The sequence below is a fragment of the Zosterops lateralis genome, assembly GCF_965231275.1.
Source record: "Zosterops lateralis genome assembly, chromosome: 3".
In the NCBI taxonomy this organism is placed as follows: Eukaryota; Metazoa; Chordata; class Aves; order Passeriformes; family Zosteropidae; genus Zosterops; species Zosterops lateralis.
The window spans coordinates 16,334,430-16,355,438 of record NC_139764.1 but is presented as its reverse complement, the minus strand read 5'-3'; the positions used below and the strand labels follow the sequence as shown (position 1 = coordinate 16,355,438).

General features: G+C 40.3%; 1 protein-coding gene across 1 annotated transcript in view; it reads left to right on the top strand.

Annotated features, from left to right (window-relative positions):
- Positions 1-21,009, top strand: part of KCNH1 (potassium voltage-gated channel subfamily H member 1) — a gene marked incomplete at both ends in the record, with an annotated part of 170,929 nt that overhangs the window by 16,312 nt on the left and 133,608 nt on the right. The window contains 3 exons of the mRNA XM_083856101.1: positions 4,827-4,955; positions 12,433-12,551; positions 20,384-20,776. Coding sequence (XP_083712227.1) covers positions 4,827-4,955; positions 12,433-12,551; positions 20,384-20,776 — 641 coding nt within the window. The remainder of the gene's footprint in view (positions 1-4,826; positions 4,956-12,432; positions 12,552-20,383; positions 20,777-21,009) is intronic.

Below are 21,009 nucleotides of genomic sequence, written 5' to 3'. Positions count from 1 at the left end.
ACTGGCCCCATTCGTTAATGGCAGTGTAGATGTCAGCTGAATTGTCAAAACATGGTTTTCCCATTGGGTTTTAAAATTAATTTTGGTTTAATTAGTGGAAAGAAAATTTGTGTATTCCAGTTTTATTTAAACTACGCTTTTTGTAGTTTTGAAAAACAGTTGGCCTCTTTGGTTAAATGGCTCAAGGTATGGGCAAAGAGCACATTTAAACAGTGGGTTTGATTTTCATATTTTTGTTTGGCAGGAGGGAAAACTTAGGAGAGCTCAATGTTGTGCTGGGGGAGAAGCTGGAATAGACCTTTAAGATCTCTTACTTAGATGATGTAAGAATTTCTGAAAGACTTCAGCCAAAGTTAAATAGCATGTGAAATGCTGGTGCTCCAGCCCAGCAAGAGGCTGAACATATTGTTGAAAGGCACAGGACTGGAAAAAAGGGTAGGGAAGAGACAGTAGTTTTTGTCTTTCAGATGGGAAATTGAAAGGTATGCAGACATTTGGAGTGTGTTAGTATGGAGAAGACTTAGGACTTGAATCACAGCCCTTAAAATTGTATTTGTTTTAAGGCAACACCATAAGTACTGTCCTTAGGCCATAAAAGCCTATCAAGAGTTGCACCTGTTAATTCTGGATTGGCTACATGACTTTGGTACCACGAGCCAGGCTGGTCCTATGGATACTGTCAGGCATTCATTGTAGATTTTCATTTCTTCTCAGTTGTCCACACTGCTTGTCCTGCAGCTTTCAAGGGACATTCCCTTTTCTAGCATAATTGGTGCTATGCCACTAGACAAATGCTGGATTCTTTCACTGCTGATTCCAAATCTAACAGAAGCCAATGTAGCTCATGAGTGTTTACTTTTTTGTTTGTGCACTGGTATTATCACTGAACTTTACCAGGGAGAGAGGTTGCCAGGACTAAACATAAAATGTAAATGGAACTAGATGTATTGTTGGAAACACTGGTAAACACTTTCTGTGTGACTGTGCACCAGTGCAGACTGGGAAGTTACTCTTGTTTTGCCGTGAGAACTCTGGAACATGCTGCACTTTCACTGCCTGAATAACCCACAGGCTGAATCTGAAAATCACATTTTTCATTAAAATGGCCTTTTTTGTGCCTCTTGCTAGTCACGGTTGTCTGGCTGAGCAGGGATGTTGGCTTTGACACCAAGAGCATGAGGGCTGCCTGTAGGACATTGAAATTCTAGTTTCCGACCTGATTTATAAGTAGTTTATACTTTAGGCTTTCCTGTTTAATAGTTAAATAAACTGTTTAAGAAGTAAAATTCTTCTGATAATTAAACCAGTATGCAGGACAAAAGCTGAGCATGGCCACTTCTTGGCTGAGCCATTTGGTGTCTTCCCACATTTCAGATCCCAGTCCTGCTGTGAATGAGTTGCAGAGCACTGTGGAAAGCCCATGTAAACCAGCACTGCGAGCACTCACCTCATGACTGTATTTTTATATCCACTTGTCTCCTATTCACAAAAAACACTGACAAGATGTTAGAGAATGCACTGCAGGGAAAATACAATGTTGTGGAGGCAGGTACATGGCCTGGCAGAATTTTCCATCTACTTTTTTCTGCCTTTGCAGTGTTACTGTGTAGATCCCAAACTGGAAGATGATTTCTGCAGGCCCTGCGTGCCACCTTGGTTTTGCATTTTGCTCTGTTTGTGGCACTCTGAAAATTACAAGGGTGCCCAAATAATGCATTTCATCAAACATACCTACTTTTAGCTGTCAAGAACATCTGGCTCTTTCTTTAAGCCCGTGGGGCGTATCACTAAGTTATACACTTGGTTCCAGGTGAAAAAGTGTTTTGTCTCCTTTCTTCCTATAAATAATGCAACACGTAAGTGGGAGTCAAGGGAGTCAGAAAGTAAAAACCTTACTGATAAAAGCTCCTTGCCCTGCAGCAGCCTTAGACAGGTTATTGGGAAAAGTCTTCTTGCTGCATTCAGAACATGTTAGAAAAATCTTGCAACGACATACAATGGCATAGCCATAAAGGGAAGATGACATCATGCATCTGACAAACAGCCAGAACAGGAGGGTGAATTGCATCCTTTCTGTGTTGAGTACAGCATCTTCAAAAGCAAAGTTTTTACAGCTATGAGAGGCAGAGAAGAAACTGAATGTGTAATTCAGCCTCAAAGCTATGAAGATTAATATCATGAGCAGCCCATAGCAGAATGGCAGTAGCTTGAAGTAGTAAAACAATACAAAGGGGTTTTGGGGAGGGGAGAAAAATCCCTAATCAAAAAAAGTGCATGTGGATAAAGATCAAAAAGCAAGGCTGTGGATGGAGGTCCTGGCTGATTAAAAAGTTGCAGTGTTAGTGGAGAGTGTTGAAGTGGGTAAAATGAAAAGCAGTTAGTCACCAAGGAGGCTCTGTAAAAGCAGGATACAGATTTGATCAGCCTCAGAATAGTTCACATGTGAAGCTGGGAAAAACAAGTAGGCAAGAAGAAATTGAGATAGGCAATTTTGGGAGCTCTTGAGAAAGGGTAGTGTAAAGGGTGTTACTGTCTAGAAAATTGCTGTTGGCTGCTTCATGGCAGTGTCTTCTATGCTCATTAGCAAGTTAGTGATGATTTTACTGGCACAGTTACTTTGCTGAATCTTTTTTCGCACTTAGCATGTTTGTTTGTTTATACTTTTTTGGAAGAGGTTGTTCAGGAATGTTAACTCTTTACAAAAAAATTATATTGATCCTTGACTACTTTCTGCTATGCAGGCATATTTCAGAAATGGCCACCAGTGATTCCATCTGGAGTTCTCTGCTTTTTGAGCAGAGGCCTCCATGCATCATAGACCCTGCTGTTTATAGAAGTGGCTGTACATATGGCATGAAATCTCAGCCAGAGTTTGAAACTGCTTGTGTGTTATGCAGGCACAGTGGGAGCCTTAGGAATTGAACTTGGTTTGTGGAAGTTGTCCATGGGTTTTGGAAATGCCCTACCTTTCTGTAGCCAGAAAAGATTGCTCAGCACTGAGCTGTGAAACAGCCAGGTGAGGCACTGGTAACAACAACCTCTCTTATATTAACATAGTTGAGAAAAAAGCTGCCTTTATTTCCTTTTTCTAACTTGTGAGGTACCTGAGGTTTTCTTATGACCTTTGGACAGCCATGAAACAGAAGTTGCCCTTGTTAATAAAAACTATTGCATGAAATAGACCATGTCATGCTCATGTTAAAATAATGACCAATTCAGATGAAAGAGAATCTAATCACTAGCATAGAGAAGGGTCCTGTAACTGAGAAAGAAAAGGAATAGTCTTCTAAGATCACTCTAAATAGACTTTGCTACATGAGTGACAAAGATTGTGTGGTGCTCTTTATTCTGGCTTCCTCAGAGGGTCAAGCTCCTGCTCATCCTGATCTTATTTTGGCCCCTGGTATGTAGACCCTTCTCTCCAAACAAAGCTCAAAAGGGACACATAAAAAAAGTTGCTCACAGCAAGCAAGCCTGAATCCTCTTTCTCATACTTCTTGTGTTTGCAAAAGCAATGATGAGTTGTTTTCATTGTCTCTGAGTGTGTAGGGACAGTCTGAAAACCCATGTACAAATTCCCTGAAGGCTGAGGTCTGGAGTGTGCCTATTGCCATGTACCTCAGAGTTGGAGAAGTCATCTTTTTATGTCTAAAGTTAAGACTGCAGACTTAAAAATAGTGCCTTCAGGGAGATCATGCAGGAGCCAAGTGCTTTGTTCTGAGCTCTCCAATCTCCTTATACTCAAATATCACTAAAATCAGTGTGGTGAATCCTGTGAAATGAGTGGTAGATGCTGCCTTGTTACATGGAACTTCATTGGTATCATTGGGGTCTTCTCAGCAGTCTCAGTAATACAGAAATACAGAAAGGCAGGGCTGACAGATAGATTCTCTCCTCAAGGTGATCTGTGTGGATAGAGAGGTAAAGGAGAAATGGCAGCAGCATCTGAAGGGTTCTATTGTGGGACCATCTTTTTCTGCAATGTGCAGGCTTTCATCTCTCAAGCAGTTTTAATTAGCAGTTCATCTGCTGCAGTAATTGGAAAGGTGCAGTTCTGTGCAGTACAACTTGATCCCATCCTTGTGTTCTGGTCCTAATGGCTTGTTCTCTCCTGAATCCAGTGGAGTCTTGCTTCACACTGGAGCAATTGGGAGCAGGCTCAGGACAAGGCAAGCTGGAAAGCAGTTTGTGAAGAGTTTCCCTTCCATGGGGGGATTTGCAGGCTGGGGCAGAGCTCCTGGAGCCTGGCTTTGAAGCTAGACATAGCTACTATGTCTAGCTACTATAGTAGCTACTATATATATACTGTATAGTAGCTACTATAGTAGCCTATGTTTAGTTAGGGCGTGGTCTTTTTTAGGGCAATCCCTGTTGGCAGGGAATTATAAAGTCAACCAAACTGGTCATATTCTTGGGTTGAAACTCTATGTTATGCTCATGTCCTAGGCACAGCTGACATGCTCAGCTGGCCTGTTCTCAAATCCTGCAAGGACCATCACACCACACTGTTGTGTGCAGCCTTGGCACATACATGGGACTCTTCTTTCAGGAGATCACATAGCAGTTCTTAAGCCCAAGTATTAACTTTGCAGATGAAGTTCAGAAATAGGGTGATTCCTGAAGATTAAAAAGCTAAGCAGAGACAGAGCAGAGAACCTAAATAACAGGCTTGTCAGCTGCTTTGTTATTTTTCCTAATAGGTGTTTGTGAAAAAGCTGACATTAAAGTAACTTTTACAGATGGATGATTTGAGATGTAAACATCTAAACTGGCACATTTACTGTTCTGCCTGCCATTGACCAACTCTTTCATGTATTTGTTTCCAGGAACACCTGTCTGGTTCTTTGTGAAAATTGCTCCAATTCGAAATGAGCAGGATAAAGTGGTTTTATTTCTTTGCACTTTCAATGACATAACGGCTTTCAAGCAGCCCATTGAGGATGATTCATGTAAAGGTTGGTCTTTTTCACAATTATATATTTATGCTGCTTTTGTTTGTTTGCCCTGATCTTGAAAGAGCTGAAGTCCTTTAAATACCCAAGCCAAAGAATTAAATGTTAAAAGAACTTGTAGCTGTGCCACTGGGGATGGCATTTTTGCAAGAAATGGTTGCTAGTTTCTTTAGTGAAATTGCTCTGGCCTGCACTGGAAAGTGTCATTGCTAATGAAAGCCCCAAGTGCTTCAGAAAGCTCAGTTTACGTGGTAAATAAGTACTGTTCTTCCTTTAAAATACACTATTAACCCACTCTCCAGCAGGATTCACAATGTTGCTCAACAGCCCTGTACAAATTGTATGTGAAACTGTATGCGAAAACGGAGGAATTAACTCTGGCTGAGTCTAGCAAAGATCAGAATAATTAAATTCTGCCTGACTTGATGTTACTTGTCGTTATTATGGGATTTCTGATGTTAAAGTTCTGGACTAGTTTCCTTTAGCCTATGTGAAGAGATTCCAGTTATCTTAAGTGGAATCAAGTTTGAGCTGCCCTGGTGAGTGAAGTAGCACTGCAGTGTTCTGCTCTTAACCCTTTGCTGAGCTACAGCCTGGAAACCTGGAAGCAAACTTGGCTGTGACAGCAGCATAAACTTTCACTCAAAGTGAAAGAAATAGACCTTTTGTACCCTATGGAGAATTACAGAGACTTGTGTCCTCTGGGGTAAAAAAAGGATGTAAGTTCTCCTGTTTGCATTTTTGTAGTATTTAATAATATTTGTAGTATTAAATTAAACAGGAAACTTGCTGTGAAGATGAACTTATTTACATTTGTTCTCAAAATGTTATTCTTTAAAAACATAGTTTCTCAAAGTGGAAACACCTGTTACCATGAAAAAGGAAGTACAACCTTGACAAACATACCCTCTTCCAGGCTATGTGGGTTATTTTTTTTCTCTTATTAATGCTATTTGTTTGGTTCCTTATTGCTTTAATAAAACAAAAAAAACTTACCTTGGCAGTAAGTTTGGGTCTACAGTATTTTTTCCCTGCCTAGTGGTCCTCACTGTATCCTGATGAGGAGTGACAGCACTGATAAATCAGCATGATGCAGAAAAGCTGGCTCTCATTTATTGCTGGTAGTGAAGGCCCTTGCTTCATTTAGTCAGTAGATAAGCAGGACTTTCACTCAGGATTGGGAGCTGTGTTTTTTGCTTTTACAGGGGCTCCCTAATGTGGTAGGAATAGGCAGTTTGTCCTTCACTTTCAATACAAAGAAACACTTAATTTTTTTTTCAATACAAGTATCTTGAAGAAAAGGAATGCTATTTTTTTTCCCTTTAAATCTCATTTGGATCTTGAAATTATCCTGCTCTTGCAGTGAGCATGGTAATTCTCAGCAGTTGCATATCTACAGCAGTCTGGGCACTAAACCTACACATAAATGCATGGACTTGCAGAGGAATTGATGATAAGCAGAATTTCTCCCTCTGGCCCATGGAAACTGGCAAAGTGACTAACAGAGGTTGCAAACAGAAGAACTGAATGCATTATTTAGAGACCACTGATTCACAGCTCTGCACTCCTTCCCTGAGTACCATGTCTTTATGTACTGAAGGGCTTGTGCACTAAATGAGTCTTCCAAGTATTATTTCTGGATCTCCTAAAATTAATCAAGTTGCAGGAGTTTTATGCTGGTAAAGAGTTCTCTGTCACCTTACACACAAATCAAGCATGATATAAATGCAACTGCACTTTCTGTTTTCATCCTTTATTTATCCCTTTTTCTTCCATAGTTTACTTGCTGTAGGCTAGCTTTGGAATTTTGTTGTGTGATATTGTATTAATCACTTGATGGCTAGATGAGCAATTTCTTGGAGGAGCTGATTTGTCAAACAGAATTTTACATGTGTGTCCATATCTTTAATGTTAGATCTCATTGTGCAATTGTGAGAGGGGGAAGAAAAGGCAGGCATGGGGTGTTAGAAAATTATCTGTAGTAAGCTCTGGGATTCACAGAATGGAAAAATGTTTTTGGAAGTCTAAAACCAGTAGAATTGTACTAGCTTGTTCTAAGAATCATTAGCACACATGAGCTTTGAAGAGAGCATATTCTTTGTGCTGTGTACAATGTTACACAGGGACTTAGTAGCATGCTTTTGAAAGAGGGCAATTTTCTTAGGAATGTTTCTCATATTCTCAACCCAAATGAGCTCTCAAGCTGAAAAACTAAAACTGTGAACTGAAAACTGATTGCTAAAACAATTATTTTTTTCCTTCTTTCCCCTTCAGTCAGCTTAGCAAGTACTTTTCTTTGACTGTGTTTGTATGTGAAATCAGTTTCCTGCGCTTATGAGCACTTAATATGTAACAGGTTGCCTGTAGATGCAGGTATGTTAATAAAATGTGCTATTTGCACAGTTGCAGAATGTTATAGCTTAAAGTATTTAAGATTTTCAAAATCAGTGCCTGTATGTCTATGTAGAGAAAAACATTAAATCGATCATGTTCTTGTACTACATCAAGAGCAACTAATCTGTCAAGCTAAGGCTGCTTAGCTGTGGTGTATCTTGGTTTTCTATCACCTGCTGGCAATTTCAAGCCTGATTGTTCAGCTGCAAATGATGCAGCTCCTTGAGTGAAAAGTGTAGAACTGTAATGGCAGGTGTTTGACTACACAAAGATGAATAGGCATCTTTCATCTGAAGGTGACTAGAGGGATAGAAGGTCCCAGTACAATTTTTCATGCCTTTTTTTTTTTTAAATCGATTAATAATATCAGACATTGGAATAGATGAAACAAGAAAGTCACATAAAAGGTAGACTTCTCTTTGTAGCCCTTGTTAATTGATTCAGATAATTTAGCTGTTTCTTTTATGACTTCAGTGGAAGGTAAGTAAGCTTGCTTTTAAATGCAGAAGCTTTAAAAATAGTGCCTTCTAAATAAAACCACTTAAAAATAGTGTGTCAGTGATGTTGATAATATTTTTAAACAACCTCATTCCACTTTTCCCTATTTGCTTGCCCCTTGAAAAAAATCAGGAAAACAAGGTTTACTTGAATAGAAGAAGGCAAAATCAAGCTATAGCATAGCTAAATTTGGCTTGTCAAGTGGTAGGTCACCTTAGCTGAATTTTAAAGTATATGTTGTATTTGGAATTAATGCATTTTGTCTTTATATGTCTCTCCTGGTTTGAATCTAACACACCAAGTATGAGATGTTTGACAATAGCGTAGGAAATGGAATGCATCACTTTCTGCAAAACAATTATTTGTGCAGACAAATAGAAACTGTGCTTGCACTCTTGAGTAGCTTGTAAGAAGTTTGCCTGAACAGATTTTGAATGTATGAATACAAGGTGAATTTATCCAGAAGCATCTATGCAGTCTCATAAGAGTTTGAGAACTAAGCTTTGGACCCTAATTTTTGCTTCTGATTCCTCATTTTTATACAAAGAGGTGGTCAAATTCAACATCACTGAATCAAGCAGTGAATGGTTGTTATCCTCCAAGATGATGTAGCCCTCTGTGCTTTGTAGCAATCATCAGTTGCTGTCTCCTCTGCAGAAGATGCTTTATTTCATTTTGCAGCTAAGCTGTTCTTTGCATAACAAGCAGGAGTACAGACACAAAAAATATTTTGTCTCCTTCATCTTAATTCAGGAAAAAAGTCATGTTTCCATCTTTTTATTTCTGGGGTGGGGTGGTTTTTTTTTGGATTTTTGGTTCTGTTTTTAAAGATGTATTTATATGAACAGAGCCAGTGTTTGAAATATTTTGATTAAGATATACTCTGCTTTCATCGGGATGAAATGTTTTCTTAAAAAGAGGAAACAAATGAAAGGGAAGTAGTGAGTATATTAAAAAACTTTGGTATGCTTTCCCAGTCCAGATGGAAAAATAATACTGTTTTAGTCATGAGGTTTCAAAGAGAAGGAGCACTGCGGAGAAGCTGGATGGATGTAAGCAAGGATCTTTCATGTGTGGAAATGCAAAGCTGGCTTGAACGGAGGCAGGAACTGCTGGAATCTTGATTTATTCACATTTACAAAGTTGTGTGAACTACAGACCTGTGGACAAACAAGCTTGTTCTTTAGCAGAAAATGGCTTCTTGTTCTGACTCTAGGAGTTGTGTAAGTCATGGATCAGCAGTGTGGTAGCAAGGGTTCTGTAACTCCCACAGTTCCCAGTGTTTGAATTCTTGAGTTATCAGGAACCAATTGAGAAGAGTGGTAGGAAACAAATAGCTACCAACAAATAAATAACAAATGCCATTGTGCTTGAATACCAACCTAAAAATATACAGAAATTTGGCTTCTTCAACTTAAGGCCATTGTGAAATGAAACTTTATACTTCAAGAAGAAAAGTTTTGATGAGTTAAATGCCACAGCACAAAAGTATATTTCAGTGCCATATTTCCACATGAAACAAATCTCAGGGGACAGATTTTGTAATCATCTTGTCTTGGGTGTTATCAGAAGCAATTTCTATTCACCTTTTTTGTGAAGAAATGGTAGAAAACTGAAAGAACATCAAGGAATGCAGGAGTGCTGAAATCAGTGCTGTTAATCTTGAATGATTTCCATCCTTTTGAAGCTGGAAGTGTTTTAATGTCATCAAGTTGCTTTGTCTGTCCATGATATTTTCTGCAGAACTGAAAAAAGAGACCAAACAATGATAAAAATGGTTTGGTATCAAAGACAGGAGCACAGGGAAGCACTGCCATGGGGTGGTATCCAGCTTTATGTTTGGTTCCTGAATTTCAAGCTGTCTTCTATGTGAGCTTATCTTGTTTGCAGAATATATATGCCTGTATTAGAACCACCTAGGGTCATTAGATGCTAAATTTAATTTATATTTTCTCTGTTTCTAGTGGAAAACAATGGATGTAGTGCTATAATAATATGTATTGAAAGAGGTCTCCTAATCCATATCATCTGGTCCCTCTATTTTAGCAGGACTGACACTAGGATATTCTTACACCATTTTGAAGCTTAGTTCTTTGTCTTGAAAAGCTCCTTGACCCTTAAAATTTAGTGTTTGTGTTCAGTCCTATGGCTTAAGTCCATTACTTGATCTGTCCTTGATGGATAGATAAGTGACCTGCTGTTGGCTGTGTCTGTCCTTAGGGTTCTGGAGGAAAAGTTGCAGTAAATTCAGGTACTATTGTCTTTTCAGGCATTACTGGAGATGTTATCATTCAAAAGTTTTACTACTGGCATTCTATTTAATTTTTATTTTATTTTTCCTATGCCACAATCTGTATGTTGGAGTTGTCACATTTTTATCTTTTTCCTTTACAAAAAACAAGACCCTAAAAAGCAATACAAGAAGGAGAGTGTTCTGTTCTAATGATAAAATTCTTACACATTGCTCCCAATTGGAGTGCTCCAAATTGGAGAACACATACTCCTAATTTGTGTCCACACTTCTTTAAAGAGCCCAGCTGAAATGCCCTGCCTCATGACAAAATCTCTTGTCTAGAGCAGTTACATTGCTTTCAGATCAGGGTTTGGAGTAGAGGGTGAGATCTAATGTTTGTAGAAACAATTCTTTTGTGTGCCATTTAGGCACCTACAAGAGACATGTTGAACACATAGGGCAGAGGAGGTGCCTACAGGGATGCTGAGGAGAGAGGAATGCGTTAAGCTGTACCTTTCAAAAGGAGATTGCTCCTGGGAAGGAGGAGGGCACACGAAGGTGTTCAGCATTCATAGCCACAACTCATGCCACGGAGTTGTCTGGCAGTGCTTCTGTGCAAGAAAGCTCAAGTGAGGTGCTTCTTTTTCATCCTCTCTGTGTGTGTATGTCTGAATAGCCCAAATCTTAGAACAATGTTTGTGGGAAAATGCACACTGACAGTTTGTCGTCAGATTTTTAACTAAATTTCGAATCTTCCAGGAAAATGCCCTCCCCCTCAACCCGGTTAGAGTTAGTAGAAGGAGCTGTCTGTGTTATCTGCCATTAGAAGCATTTTGCGTGTGGAAAGGGAGGCAGGTTTCGAGTTCCCGGGTGAGGCCGGAGCTCCGTGGTGGGCTCTGTTTCCCGCCGGGACTGACACCTGCGGGCGCGCCCCGTTCGTTCCGTTCAGCACCACGGCCAGCGCCGCAGGGCCGTCCCGCCGCCGCTCCCTTCCAGGGGCCACCACCGGTGTCCTCTTGGAGCGCATCCCCCTCGGGCCCCGTCGGCACCGACACCCGCCCAGTCCTGCGCCTGGGTCGGCTGAGAGGCTGGACACGGCTGGGCGAGGTGCACTTGGAGCTCATGAAGCCAACTGTATCCTGGGATGAATCAAAAGCAAGGTGACCAGCAGGTCAAGGGAGATGGTTCTCCCACCCAATCTTAGGTGAACACACCTGGAGTGCTGCACTCAGCTCCGAGTCCCCAGGGTAAGAAGGACCTGGTGAGCGAGTTCAGAGGAGAGTCACAAAGATGCTCAGAGGGCTGGAGCACCTCTGCTGTGCAGACAGGCTGGGAGAGTTGTGGGTGCTCAGCCTGGAGAGGAGAAGACTCCAAGGACACATTATAGTACCTTCCAGTACCTAAAAGGGGTCTACAATAAAGCTGTGTAGCAGCAGAACCAGGTTCTCATTATAAACTGAATCTTCAAAATGCTGAGCATCCTTAGCTGGAGTAGGAGATGAGGAGTAGGAGCTCAAGAGCTCCCAGGTGGTGCTAGCATTTTTCAAGATTGGGACTAAACAGACAGATACTTCTCCTTTCAGTATACCAAAAATATCTAGATGTATACTCTGCCTTTCTGTTATGGCAAACTACTGCTCATAAAGATTATAGTTGTAGCTAGCTCTTGTGACTGTCATTGAAGGTCTTCTATTTTGAGAGATATTTGAAACCACTGTAAAAAAATATTCTGAATCAAAATTCAGCATATGACTTCTCTGCCAGAAGCTGCTAAATGTTTAATTCAAGTTTGAGAAAATCTATTAGTATATTCCCCCTTTTGTTTAGAGAGAGTAAAATTAATGATTTTGTTTTGCTTTTCTGCTCTGCTCTTTATTATCTTATGTATATTTCTCTGCATATTCCAGATCTATGCTTGATGCATCTGAGGCTAGATTCACTCTGTTACAGACAACTCTAATTTCCATTGTGCGTGACTCTAGCCTTACATCTTGATTAGTCTGGAGTGTCTTCTGCAGTGCTGTGCGATCCAAATCTGATCATTGGATTTAATATGAGATTATTGTGTAGTGGACATTTATCCTGTCAAAATATGCAGTTCATGTTAGCAGTGCTTTTGTAGAGTCATTGAATACAAAGCCACAGCAGTCATGGGTTTTATTACTGTACCACACTGACACCTTTTTTCTGACTTGCTTTTATCTGGTACTTGGTTAAATTATACTCCCTTCTGGTCAGTATTAAAGCAGATTGCTCTGTTTTAATTTTCCTGGTAAAATTTAGTTGTAAGAAGTCTTTTGGGGTATACTTACAGCTTTTCTTAGTGATGTGTCTGATCTTGCATGTTTTCTCCAGGCTGGGGGAAGTTTGCCCGCCTGACCCGTGCCCTCACGAGCAGCCGAGGGGTGCTGCAGCAGCTCGCGCCCAGCGTGCAGAAAGGAGAGAACGTTCACAAGCACTCAAGACTTGCTGAGGTAATTTTTTCTTTCCCCAGGAGGCTGTAAGGAAATGTTTTTAGCCCTTGTGGGTATGTTGTCTCTGCATGAGCCAAGAGCTGTCAGTCCTCCCTGCCCCGGGAATCTGGTACATGTGCTGTGAAATGTGTCCTATGACAGCAGAATGAAAACAGGTGTCCCAAAGACTCCATGTAGCCTAATTGCAGTGTTGTGTTCCATATCTTAGCAAAGTCTTAGAAAGATGTTATTAAAATAATACTTTCTTGCTTAGTTTCCATTCTTCTGAGGGTCTTCATACAAATAGGGTCTTGGGCTATCTACTTATGTAAAACTGAGGTGAGAAAACTCAGTCTAGTACAGGGGAAAGGAAATCAACGAAATCCTGGAGAATCTATGACATGGTTATTCTCTGAATTAATTTATGTCTAGTTACTTTTCAGTGGGATCCCAACCCTGCATTATTAACTGGTTAAAACCTGTGCTTAAGTTACTGCTTTTATGAACAGAACAGTTGTAAGATGCCACGAGCAACACTGTTGACAGATCAGCAAAATGAAACCTTGTGATTTAAGTAGCCTCTCAAAGTTTTGAGATAAGCTCCAGGCAGACAAGCCCCCTCAAAGCACTTAGGGTTTGAGGGCTTTCACCACGAGGGGGAGAGACTGTCCCAGGTTTCCTGTAGCTGTCTCCTGGGCCAGTAGCAGGGTCTCCCTGGTGTAAAAACAGCTTGGGGAGAGGTTTGATGTGGTGTTAATGACAGCACAGCCAATATAATGTGGCAGTCCTCTGTGACTTCCTGCTGTGAATGCCCTGGCAGCAGCTATGACTTGCCAATAATTCTTGATCTTCCTGTGCCGCTGGAGGTGTAAGGCATTGATGGGTTCCATGACGTCTCCATACAGTCAGTTGTACTAGACTCTGTTAGTTCTGTTGTATATGTCTTAGTTTCTATGCAAACTAAGAGTCTCCTGTCTTGTTATCACATATAATGGCAAAATTCCTGCAGATAAGATCTTACCTAGTCAGTATTTAATTCCGAAGAACTCAAGAAGGGGAAACCAATTTCTGTTGGAAGCAGAGAAATAATATGGATCATACTAGCACAGGGAGGGACAGACATTCACAGGGACACCATACTGCAGGAGCACCATGTGATTAGCACATGTCCACCTGAGGTAGCTTTAGTGTCCTGGAATTTGGAATCTAATGCTACTCAAGGCTTTAGGTCAAATAATCCTTTCTTCTCTTTAGATCTCCACCCTTGAATTTTAGTTAATGCTAAAATATAGACAGCAAGACGTAAGGCAAAGGGTCTGAGATTATTCTGTTTGGCAACAGTCTGGATGTCAGTGACTACATGTTACCAAAACTTTTGCATGTATTCTTACTGGCACAGCCAATTGGTTCATTACAAATAATAAAGGGCAAGTGTATAGTTTACATGTCTGAAATGAGTTTCTTTAGTTGCTGACTGAATATTGAGGTCATAATTTTACAAAGAACATTGGCCCCAGCTGTGATGTTAGGTAGATATTTTTTTCTGCTGTAATTCCATTTAAGTCAATAGAACTACACCAGAGAAAAGAAGAGTGCAGAAAAGTGCAGATAATCATACAGACAAGACTTTTCTTTATTTGAAGATATACGAGGTGCCAGGGTTCTTATTCTGTAACGGTTTCTTGATAATACTGAATATGGGATCTCTAACAGTTCCCTGTTGTACTTTCAAATATTTTTTTATTTTTTCTTCATCCCTGCAGTAGCCTATCTGAAAATTTAAAATTCATCCCATTTCTTTTGCTACTCACTATGACATTTCACATCAATCTTGTTTGTGTGAGAAGGTTCCACATTTATTGCAGTGTTATTTGTGTTGCTCTTAGTTATTTTTCACTTATATATTTGAATGTCTCAGGAGGCTGTTGCATCCTAGAACCTGAGTAGAGCAAGGTGTTGTAGCCTGCCACAACAGCTTACAATTTTTTATTGTTTATGAAACAGTTTAAGAAAGGTGTTAGTGACAGACTAACAGGCCATGGATAATACAAGCAGCGTCAGTGAAGCTTCAGTCTCTGACTTTTGCCAGTAGGCACAGATTTTTTTTTTATCCCGACTTCTCTAATAGCAGTCATATGAGAACTACTCAAATTAATTACACAATTAACACAAGAGTGTTAGTTAACTGTGAGAAAACATTTTGCAATAGGAGTTTGTAAAGTAACTGATACATTTCTGTTGCTCAATCACCAAGGAGCTTAGTTGTAGGGATGGTTCTTCCTGGTCACTGCTGAATGAATACATGTGTCATCTGCACCTGTGGTCTTAACTGATGTGTTCTGCGCCTTTGCCAGGCAGTTCTGGGCAAATAAGACTGTGTCAAAATGGAAAAAAAAGAAAAAGAAAAAACGATAGTTAGGAGAAATAAAAGCAGAGAAATTATAATGGTGCTTAGCAGCATTAGAAGAATAGAACTTCTGCCATATTTTTTGAACATTGTTTACCAGGAGTTTATAACTGCCATTAAAGTCGCCAATCAAGATATTGAGGCTTAGCACTTAGCCCTTAGCTTGGGAGAAATTTGTGTGGGTGCTTAGGAAAACAAAAGCAAGAGGGAGTGAGAGAAAACAAATAGGTGCAATTGAAAACATGAGAAGGAGAGATTAAGCTGGAAATGAGTGAGTGTTTGTGTGTTAGCTTTTTTTTTTGCCCCGCAGTCATACAGTCTAAAAAATGAATAAATCATTGTAACCACTTTTGATGCAATTAATGACTCCTGACTTGGGATATATTCACCACTTTGTAAAAAAAAATATTATTCTTAAAAAAAAAAAAAAGCAGCGTTTAAAAAAGAACACAGTCTTGTAAAATCCATGATGAAACTTGATGTTTCTGCTCTTGGAATAAAATTCTCCAGCATTAGACAGCTATTAAAGCATCATGCATCATTACCACAAATAATAAATGCAGATAATACAGCTGTATTATCTGATGAATAATAAGTAACTGAAATAATACTTTCATTAATAAGCTTCTGAAATAAATATTTCTTTTACTATGATGAAACTGTATAATAGTGAAAAAATCTTCCAAAACCAGAGCTGTCTCAATTATTCAGAAAATTGCAGTAATCAAGTTGTCCAGTGCACATGAATCAAAGCTCAGCATATTGGTTTATACAGTTGCGTACATTTTCTTCATAATTTACTTTCACATCAGTTTCTTGGGGTTTGTGTTCTTTTCCTCTCCAGGAGAAGTAGCTTTACAAGTAGTTTGAATGTGATTAGTTCATGTGGTTACATCTGACTACTTTGGCAAACCTGTCTCAGGTTGGCACTACTCTCCCTAGAGGCTTCAGTGCAGCAGGAGCACCATGGAATAGGGCAGAAGGTACTTTGCATCGACCTGGGTTTGCTGGATGGTGCAGAGAGAGTGGGATTTATAGCTCTTAGTCTCCAGATGACCCAGGGGTGTTCTGTATGTGGGGAGGGATGGTGAAGAAATAGACTTGGTGTGGCCCTTGGCGTGAGAACTGGAAAAAGGAGCTCTTGTCACTTCCAGTGCAGTGACCCTGACAAAACCTTGATCTTTAGCACTGAGCTCTGTGGACCTCCCTCCATGGTTTCTGTGCAGTACTGAGCTCCTTTGTTGTGTTTTATGATAAAGGCACATGCTTGTTCTCTGAGATGATTAAGCTTTGTTGTAGGCATGTTTCTCTTCCTTCAGTGAAATGAAGAATTTGGTACCTTTGAAAGCTCTTAGCTGACAGTGCCAGGCACTGTGAGACTTTTGCCAGAGTGCAAAGCAAGTTGCCTTTGTTGGCAGAGATAGTGTGAGCTGGGACAGTGCCCTTCTTTCACCTCAGGCTGTGAAATCACCTCTAGCAGTGCCAGCAAGATGGGATGGTTTTACAAAGGTGTGTGTTAGTGATGAAGTGAGAGGGAGACCAGGCTAGGACTTGTCACCTCCACCTCCACCAAAAAGAGGATGGAGGCACCTCAGGCTTGCTGCAGGTGACTTTTCCCCGCCTGGAGAGTGATTGGAATCCCTGTGTCATTCCTTGATGCCTATCTCCTGCTCCTCCATTCAGGATTCATGCCCATAGTGCTGGTGCACATCCTTCTGCTGGAGACCAACTAAAGTGATGGCTCCTGGTCTATTTAAATAACCATTGGCAGGGATTCACCAGAGACTCCAGGGGAGAAACAGAAGTTCAAAAGACTTATTAATAAGGTCCATAGCTATTCAGATAGTTTAGAGTGTGTTTACTTTCCAAATAGAAAGGGAAGGAGATCAATCAATCACCGATCCTTTTATTTTCCTGTGCTGTAGCCCTTGTATTTCCAACAAGTAAGGAGAGAGCTTTGTATTTGGTGATGACTTTTTAAAACACTGAAGCAGCAGTTTATTGTCTTAACAAGTTGGAACTAGAAATCTGTTTTTTCTGCTTTCGATTCAGTTTTATGTCCTTGCAGTTCCACTGGCTTTATTTTAATTTTTTTTTTTTCTATTTACAGCAAAATAATGGACAGCAAAATTTAGCCCCTTGTTTTTTACCAGAGATTGTTCTTGCCTTTTCCCCTATTTGGGTATGCAGGTATACATTAGTATATATTTTCCAATAAATTTAGTTTTGCTGATGCAAAATTTCCAAAATTCTTGGAGTACAAAGAGAGCAGCAGTGACCAAAATGAAGTGCATTATACAATTCTCAGTCTAGAACCTACGTGTGTATAGATAAGAATCATCTGACAAAAGCAAACAATTTTTTTTTTCAGTTTTTATGGTTGAGGTTCCTGTACTGACTAGAACAGTTACCAAAATATTGGACTTATGCATGTAATACCAGGGGCTAAAAAAATAAACCGTAATAGGCTTGTGATTGCAGAAGAACAATTATGCTTTTCTGCTACATTTGAAGGGTGATCCCATCTCCCCACACCAGTAAAATCTCAGCATTAGAACTGAAATCCCAATAAATGAAAAATGCTACTATGTGATGGAGGTGCTTGGTTTTGCTGATCAATTATTGCAGTGAATGAGTATTGCAGAGGAGTCTCTTGCCCAGTGAAGCATATTTCAGGCTTAGGATCCTATATTAGAGCTGCTGCTCATGCAGAGCCTCATAAAAGCCAGTAGTAATGCATTCCTTTCCAAGTCATTCAGGTACAGCTGCAATGTGCAAAAGGAAGGATGGGAGATATTTGCAATATTGATTTGGGCTTGAGGTTTTGTTGGGAAAAAACATCCCAACATCTGTCACTGGGACTGCAAACAAACCTTGAAGGGCAAGATCCTCTGAGTACACACACAGACTCAATACACAACCTCTGCCCCTTCCAGTCACACCAGTGACTTTTGGGAACTACATGGTTCAGCCAGTGCATCCTGCAGGGCAGAGAGACTGCATGTGCCTTGTGCTGCTTCCAGCTTCTCTCAACACAGGACAGCTTAATTCCCTTGCGTTTTGGTAGTATGGAGAGCCTACATGAATCAGGGTCAGGATCAATGGACTCTAATACTGTAGTGAACACCTCTGAGTCCGAGTTGGGTCTGCAGGTGAAATCTTCCTTTCTCCTCTTTGTCATCATTCTAGAAACTCAGTGCAACAAAACTACTGGGTCCTCTTTTTTTTTTTTTTTTTTTTTTTTACATCGAAATCTTTTCAAACTCTCAGTGCCTCTGTGGTAACATGCAGGTCTGTCAGAGCAGGTCATGTTAATTCTCTTCAGGAGAACATACTGGACTCAAAGTCAGCAGGCTCGCAATTCCCATTCTCGTTTACACGTGTGTGAGGAGTTGTGATCTGACAGTGTCTGACCCCTGTTGTGTACACATGAGAAAGTGATTATGTGATGTTCAAAGCAGCAGGGAATTTCATCTGAGACTGTTTTGTCCAAACTTTTGTAGCTGATTGTTTTCTTTTGTCCTCTTTGGCTGAAACTGTTGGGAAAAAATCTCACCAGTTCACCAAATAAAAAAAAAAAAAAAAGAAGGGAGAAAAAAAAAGGCACTCGGAAAAGCCTGCAGATAAAATCCAAGTCTAAATAACTGACATTAAAATAGCTGAGATAAGGAGCATGAAAGGAAGACATCCTTCTATTCTAGCTGGGTTGTCTTATCTTTTCCCAGAGAAAAATGGCCATTTAATTTCCTTCCCTGCTTCCTATTGCTCTGAACTGTGTGTAAATAAACGTGAAAAAGGAACCATGCTCCTAAATACTTCTCACAGGTTCTATAAGTTTGGCATTACCAAATACATTCACTCAAGCAAGCCTTCATGTTCCTTTCAGTTTTCATTCATAACTCATTCAGGGCAAAATTCAATTTAAAATTTAACTTCTATTTATTTGGACACAGGTTCTTGATGTTGATTTCACCCTCATGTATATCCATACATATAAGCAAAGACATTCTTATTCATAGGTATGTGAAAGAAACTTGAGTTCCCAAGAATTACACACATGATGATACTGTTTTTGCAGCAGTGGGCAGAACTGGAGAGAGAGCAGACATAAAATGGGCAGCATTGATTGAGACTGAAGTTATGCAAAACAGTGCTAAGTGTCAGCATGTGCTCAGGTTGAGACTCAGGGTTTAAAACACATACTGGCAGATCATCTTCTGCAGTGGTGCTTTTTCTGAGTTCAGACCTAACTGCAGTGTAACTCAACAGTGTGCCTTGGCAGGTCCCCCAAATCCTGTGTTTACTTTAGTGGTGCCTACAACAAGAGGGACATTGAGGCATTGGGATGTATCTGAAGAAGGGCAGTGATGCCAGTGAAGGGTTTAGAGAACAAGTTTGATGAGGAGCAGCTGGGGGAGCTGGGATTGTTTAGCCTGGAGAAAAAGAGGCTCAGGGGGGACCATTTGCTCTCTACAACTGCCTGAAGGGAGGCTGTAATGAAGGAGAGATTCGTCTTTACTGCCAAGCAACAAATTACAGGACCAGAGGAAATGGCCTCAAGTTGCACCCCGGGAGATTTAGATTAGATATTAGGAAAAAATTCTTCACTGAAAAGGTTGTCACGCATTGGAACAGATTTCCCAGGGAGTGGTGGTGTTACGGTACCTAGAAGCGTTCAAAAGGTGTGTGGATGTGGCACTTTGGGGACATGGTTTGTTGGAGAACATGGTGGTACCAAGTTAATTCTTGGACTCAACAATCTTAGTTGTTTTTCCCAGTCTTTTCCAACCTTAATGATTCTATCTTTCTCTGATTCTACATCAGCAGGTAGTTAAGATATTGAACTTCTCTGAATGAAAAGGTGAAGTTCAAAATGAGTTTATTGAGGCTAATGATAGATATCCATGGGCTTTGGACCTGCACAGCCCAGAGAAGAGGAGGAAAGGCCTGTGCATTCATGATAGATTGTAGTATGAGACTATTTCAGACGTGGTGTAGTGAAGAGTTAAATAGCCAATGTTGAAAGAAAATGTGGTCCAGTGGTCCTGCTGCTGGACTGGAACTCAGTAGTGTATTGTTCCTGGTTTTCCCATCAATTTCTATTTGCACCAGCCTTCCTGCCTGTTCTTGCCCATCATTTTTCTGTCTTGTCTGTCTAGATAGCTGAAGGGGTTCTCTCTTTTCTGTTTGTCTCAGACACTCCACACATTAGACTCAGTGTCAAAAAATAATTAATGGCATTCAAAGAAACAACTGTTCTTAGTCTGATGCTGATTTGTGTAACAGAATACTTTTCTTGGCTTGCTTACAATTTGGTGGTGATAAAAGGAGTTAATGGGCATGAATTTTTATGAACTGTTGTACTGAGCTTGAGAATCAAGTGTGAAAAATACAATGAAAAAATTAAGCATGTTTTCTTTTTCCTCTGAAATCTCTCTGGCTACAGGTATTGCAGCTGGGTTCTGAAATCCTCCCACAGTACAAACAAGAGGCACCAAAGACTCCACCGCATATAATTTTGCATTATTGTGTATTCAAGACTACCTGGGACTGGATCATCTTGATTTTAACCTTCTACACTGCTATTTTGGTTCCTTACAATGTCTCCTTCAAAACCAAGCAGAACAACGTGGCATGGCTAGTAGTTGACAGCATTGTAGATGTCATTTTTCTGGTCGACATTGTGCTGAATTTCCACACCACCTTTGTGGGGCCGGCAGGGGAGGTGATCTCTGACCCCAAGCTGATCCGCATGAATTACCTGAAGACCTGGTTTGTGATTGACCTGCTCTCCTGCCTGCCATATGATGTCATCAATGCATTTGAGAATGTTGATGAGGTCAGTATACCACTTCCACCTTTTAATTATTACCCAGTGGTTGGGGAGAGGTAAGGGAAAGATGAAAGACATCTATTGTTTTAAATTTATTGAATGATGTACATATGTCTCTGGTAGCCACCCACAGCATGCACAGAAGTTTGCTTATGAGTCCTAGCCAGAAGGTTCATCTTTAATTGCTGCTGTAAATTTTGGTGTTAAAAATCCATGTTTATTTTCCTTCTTTCTGCATC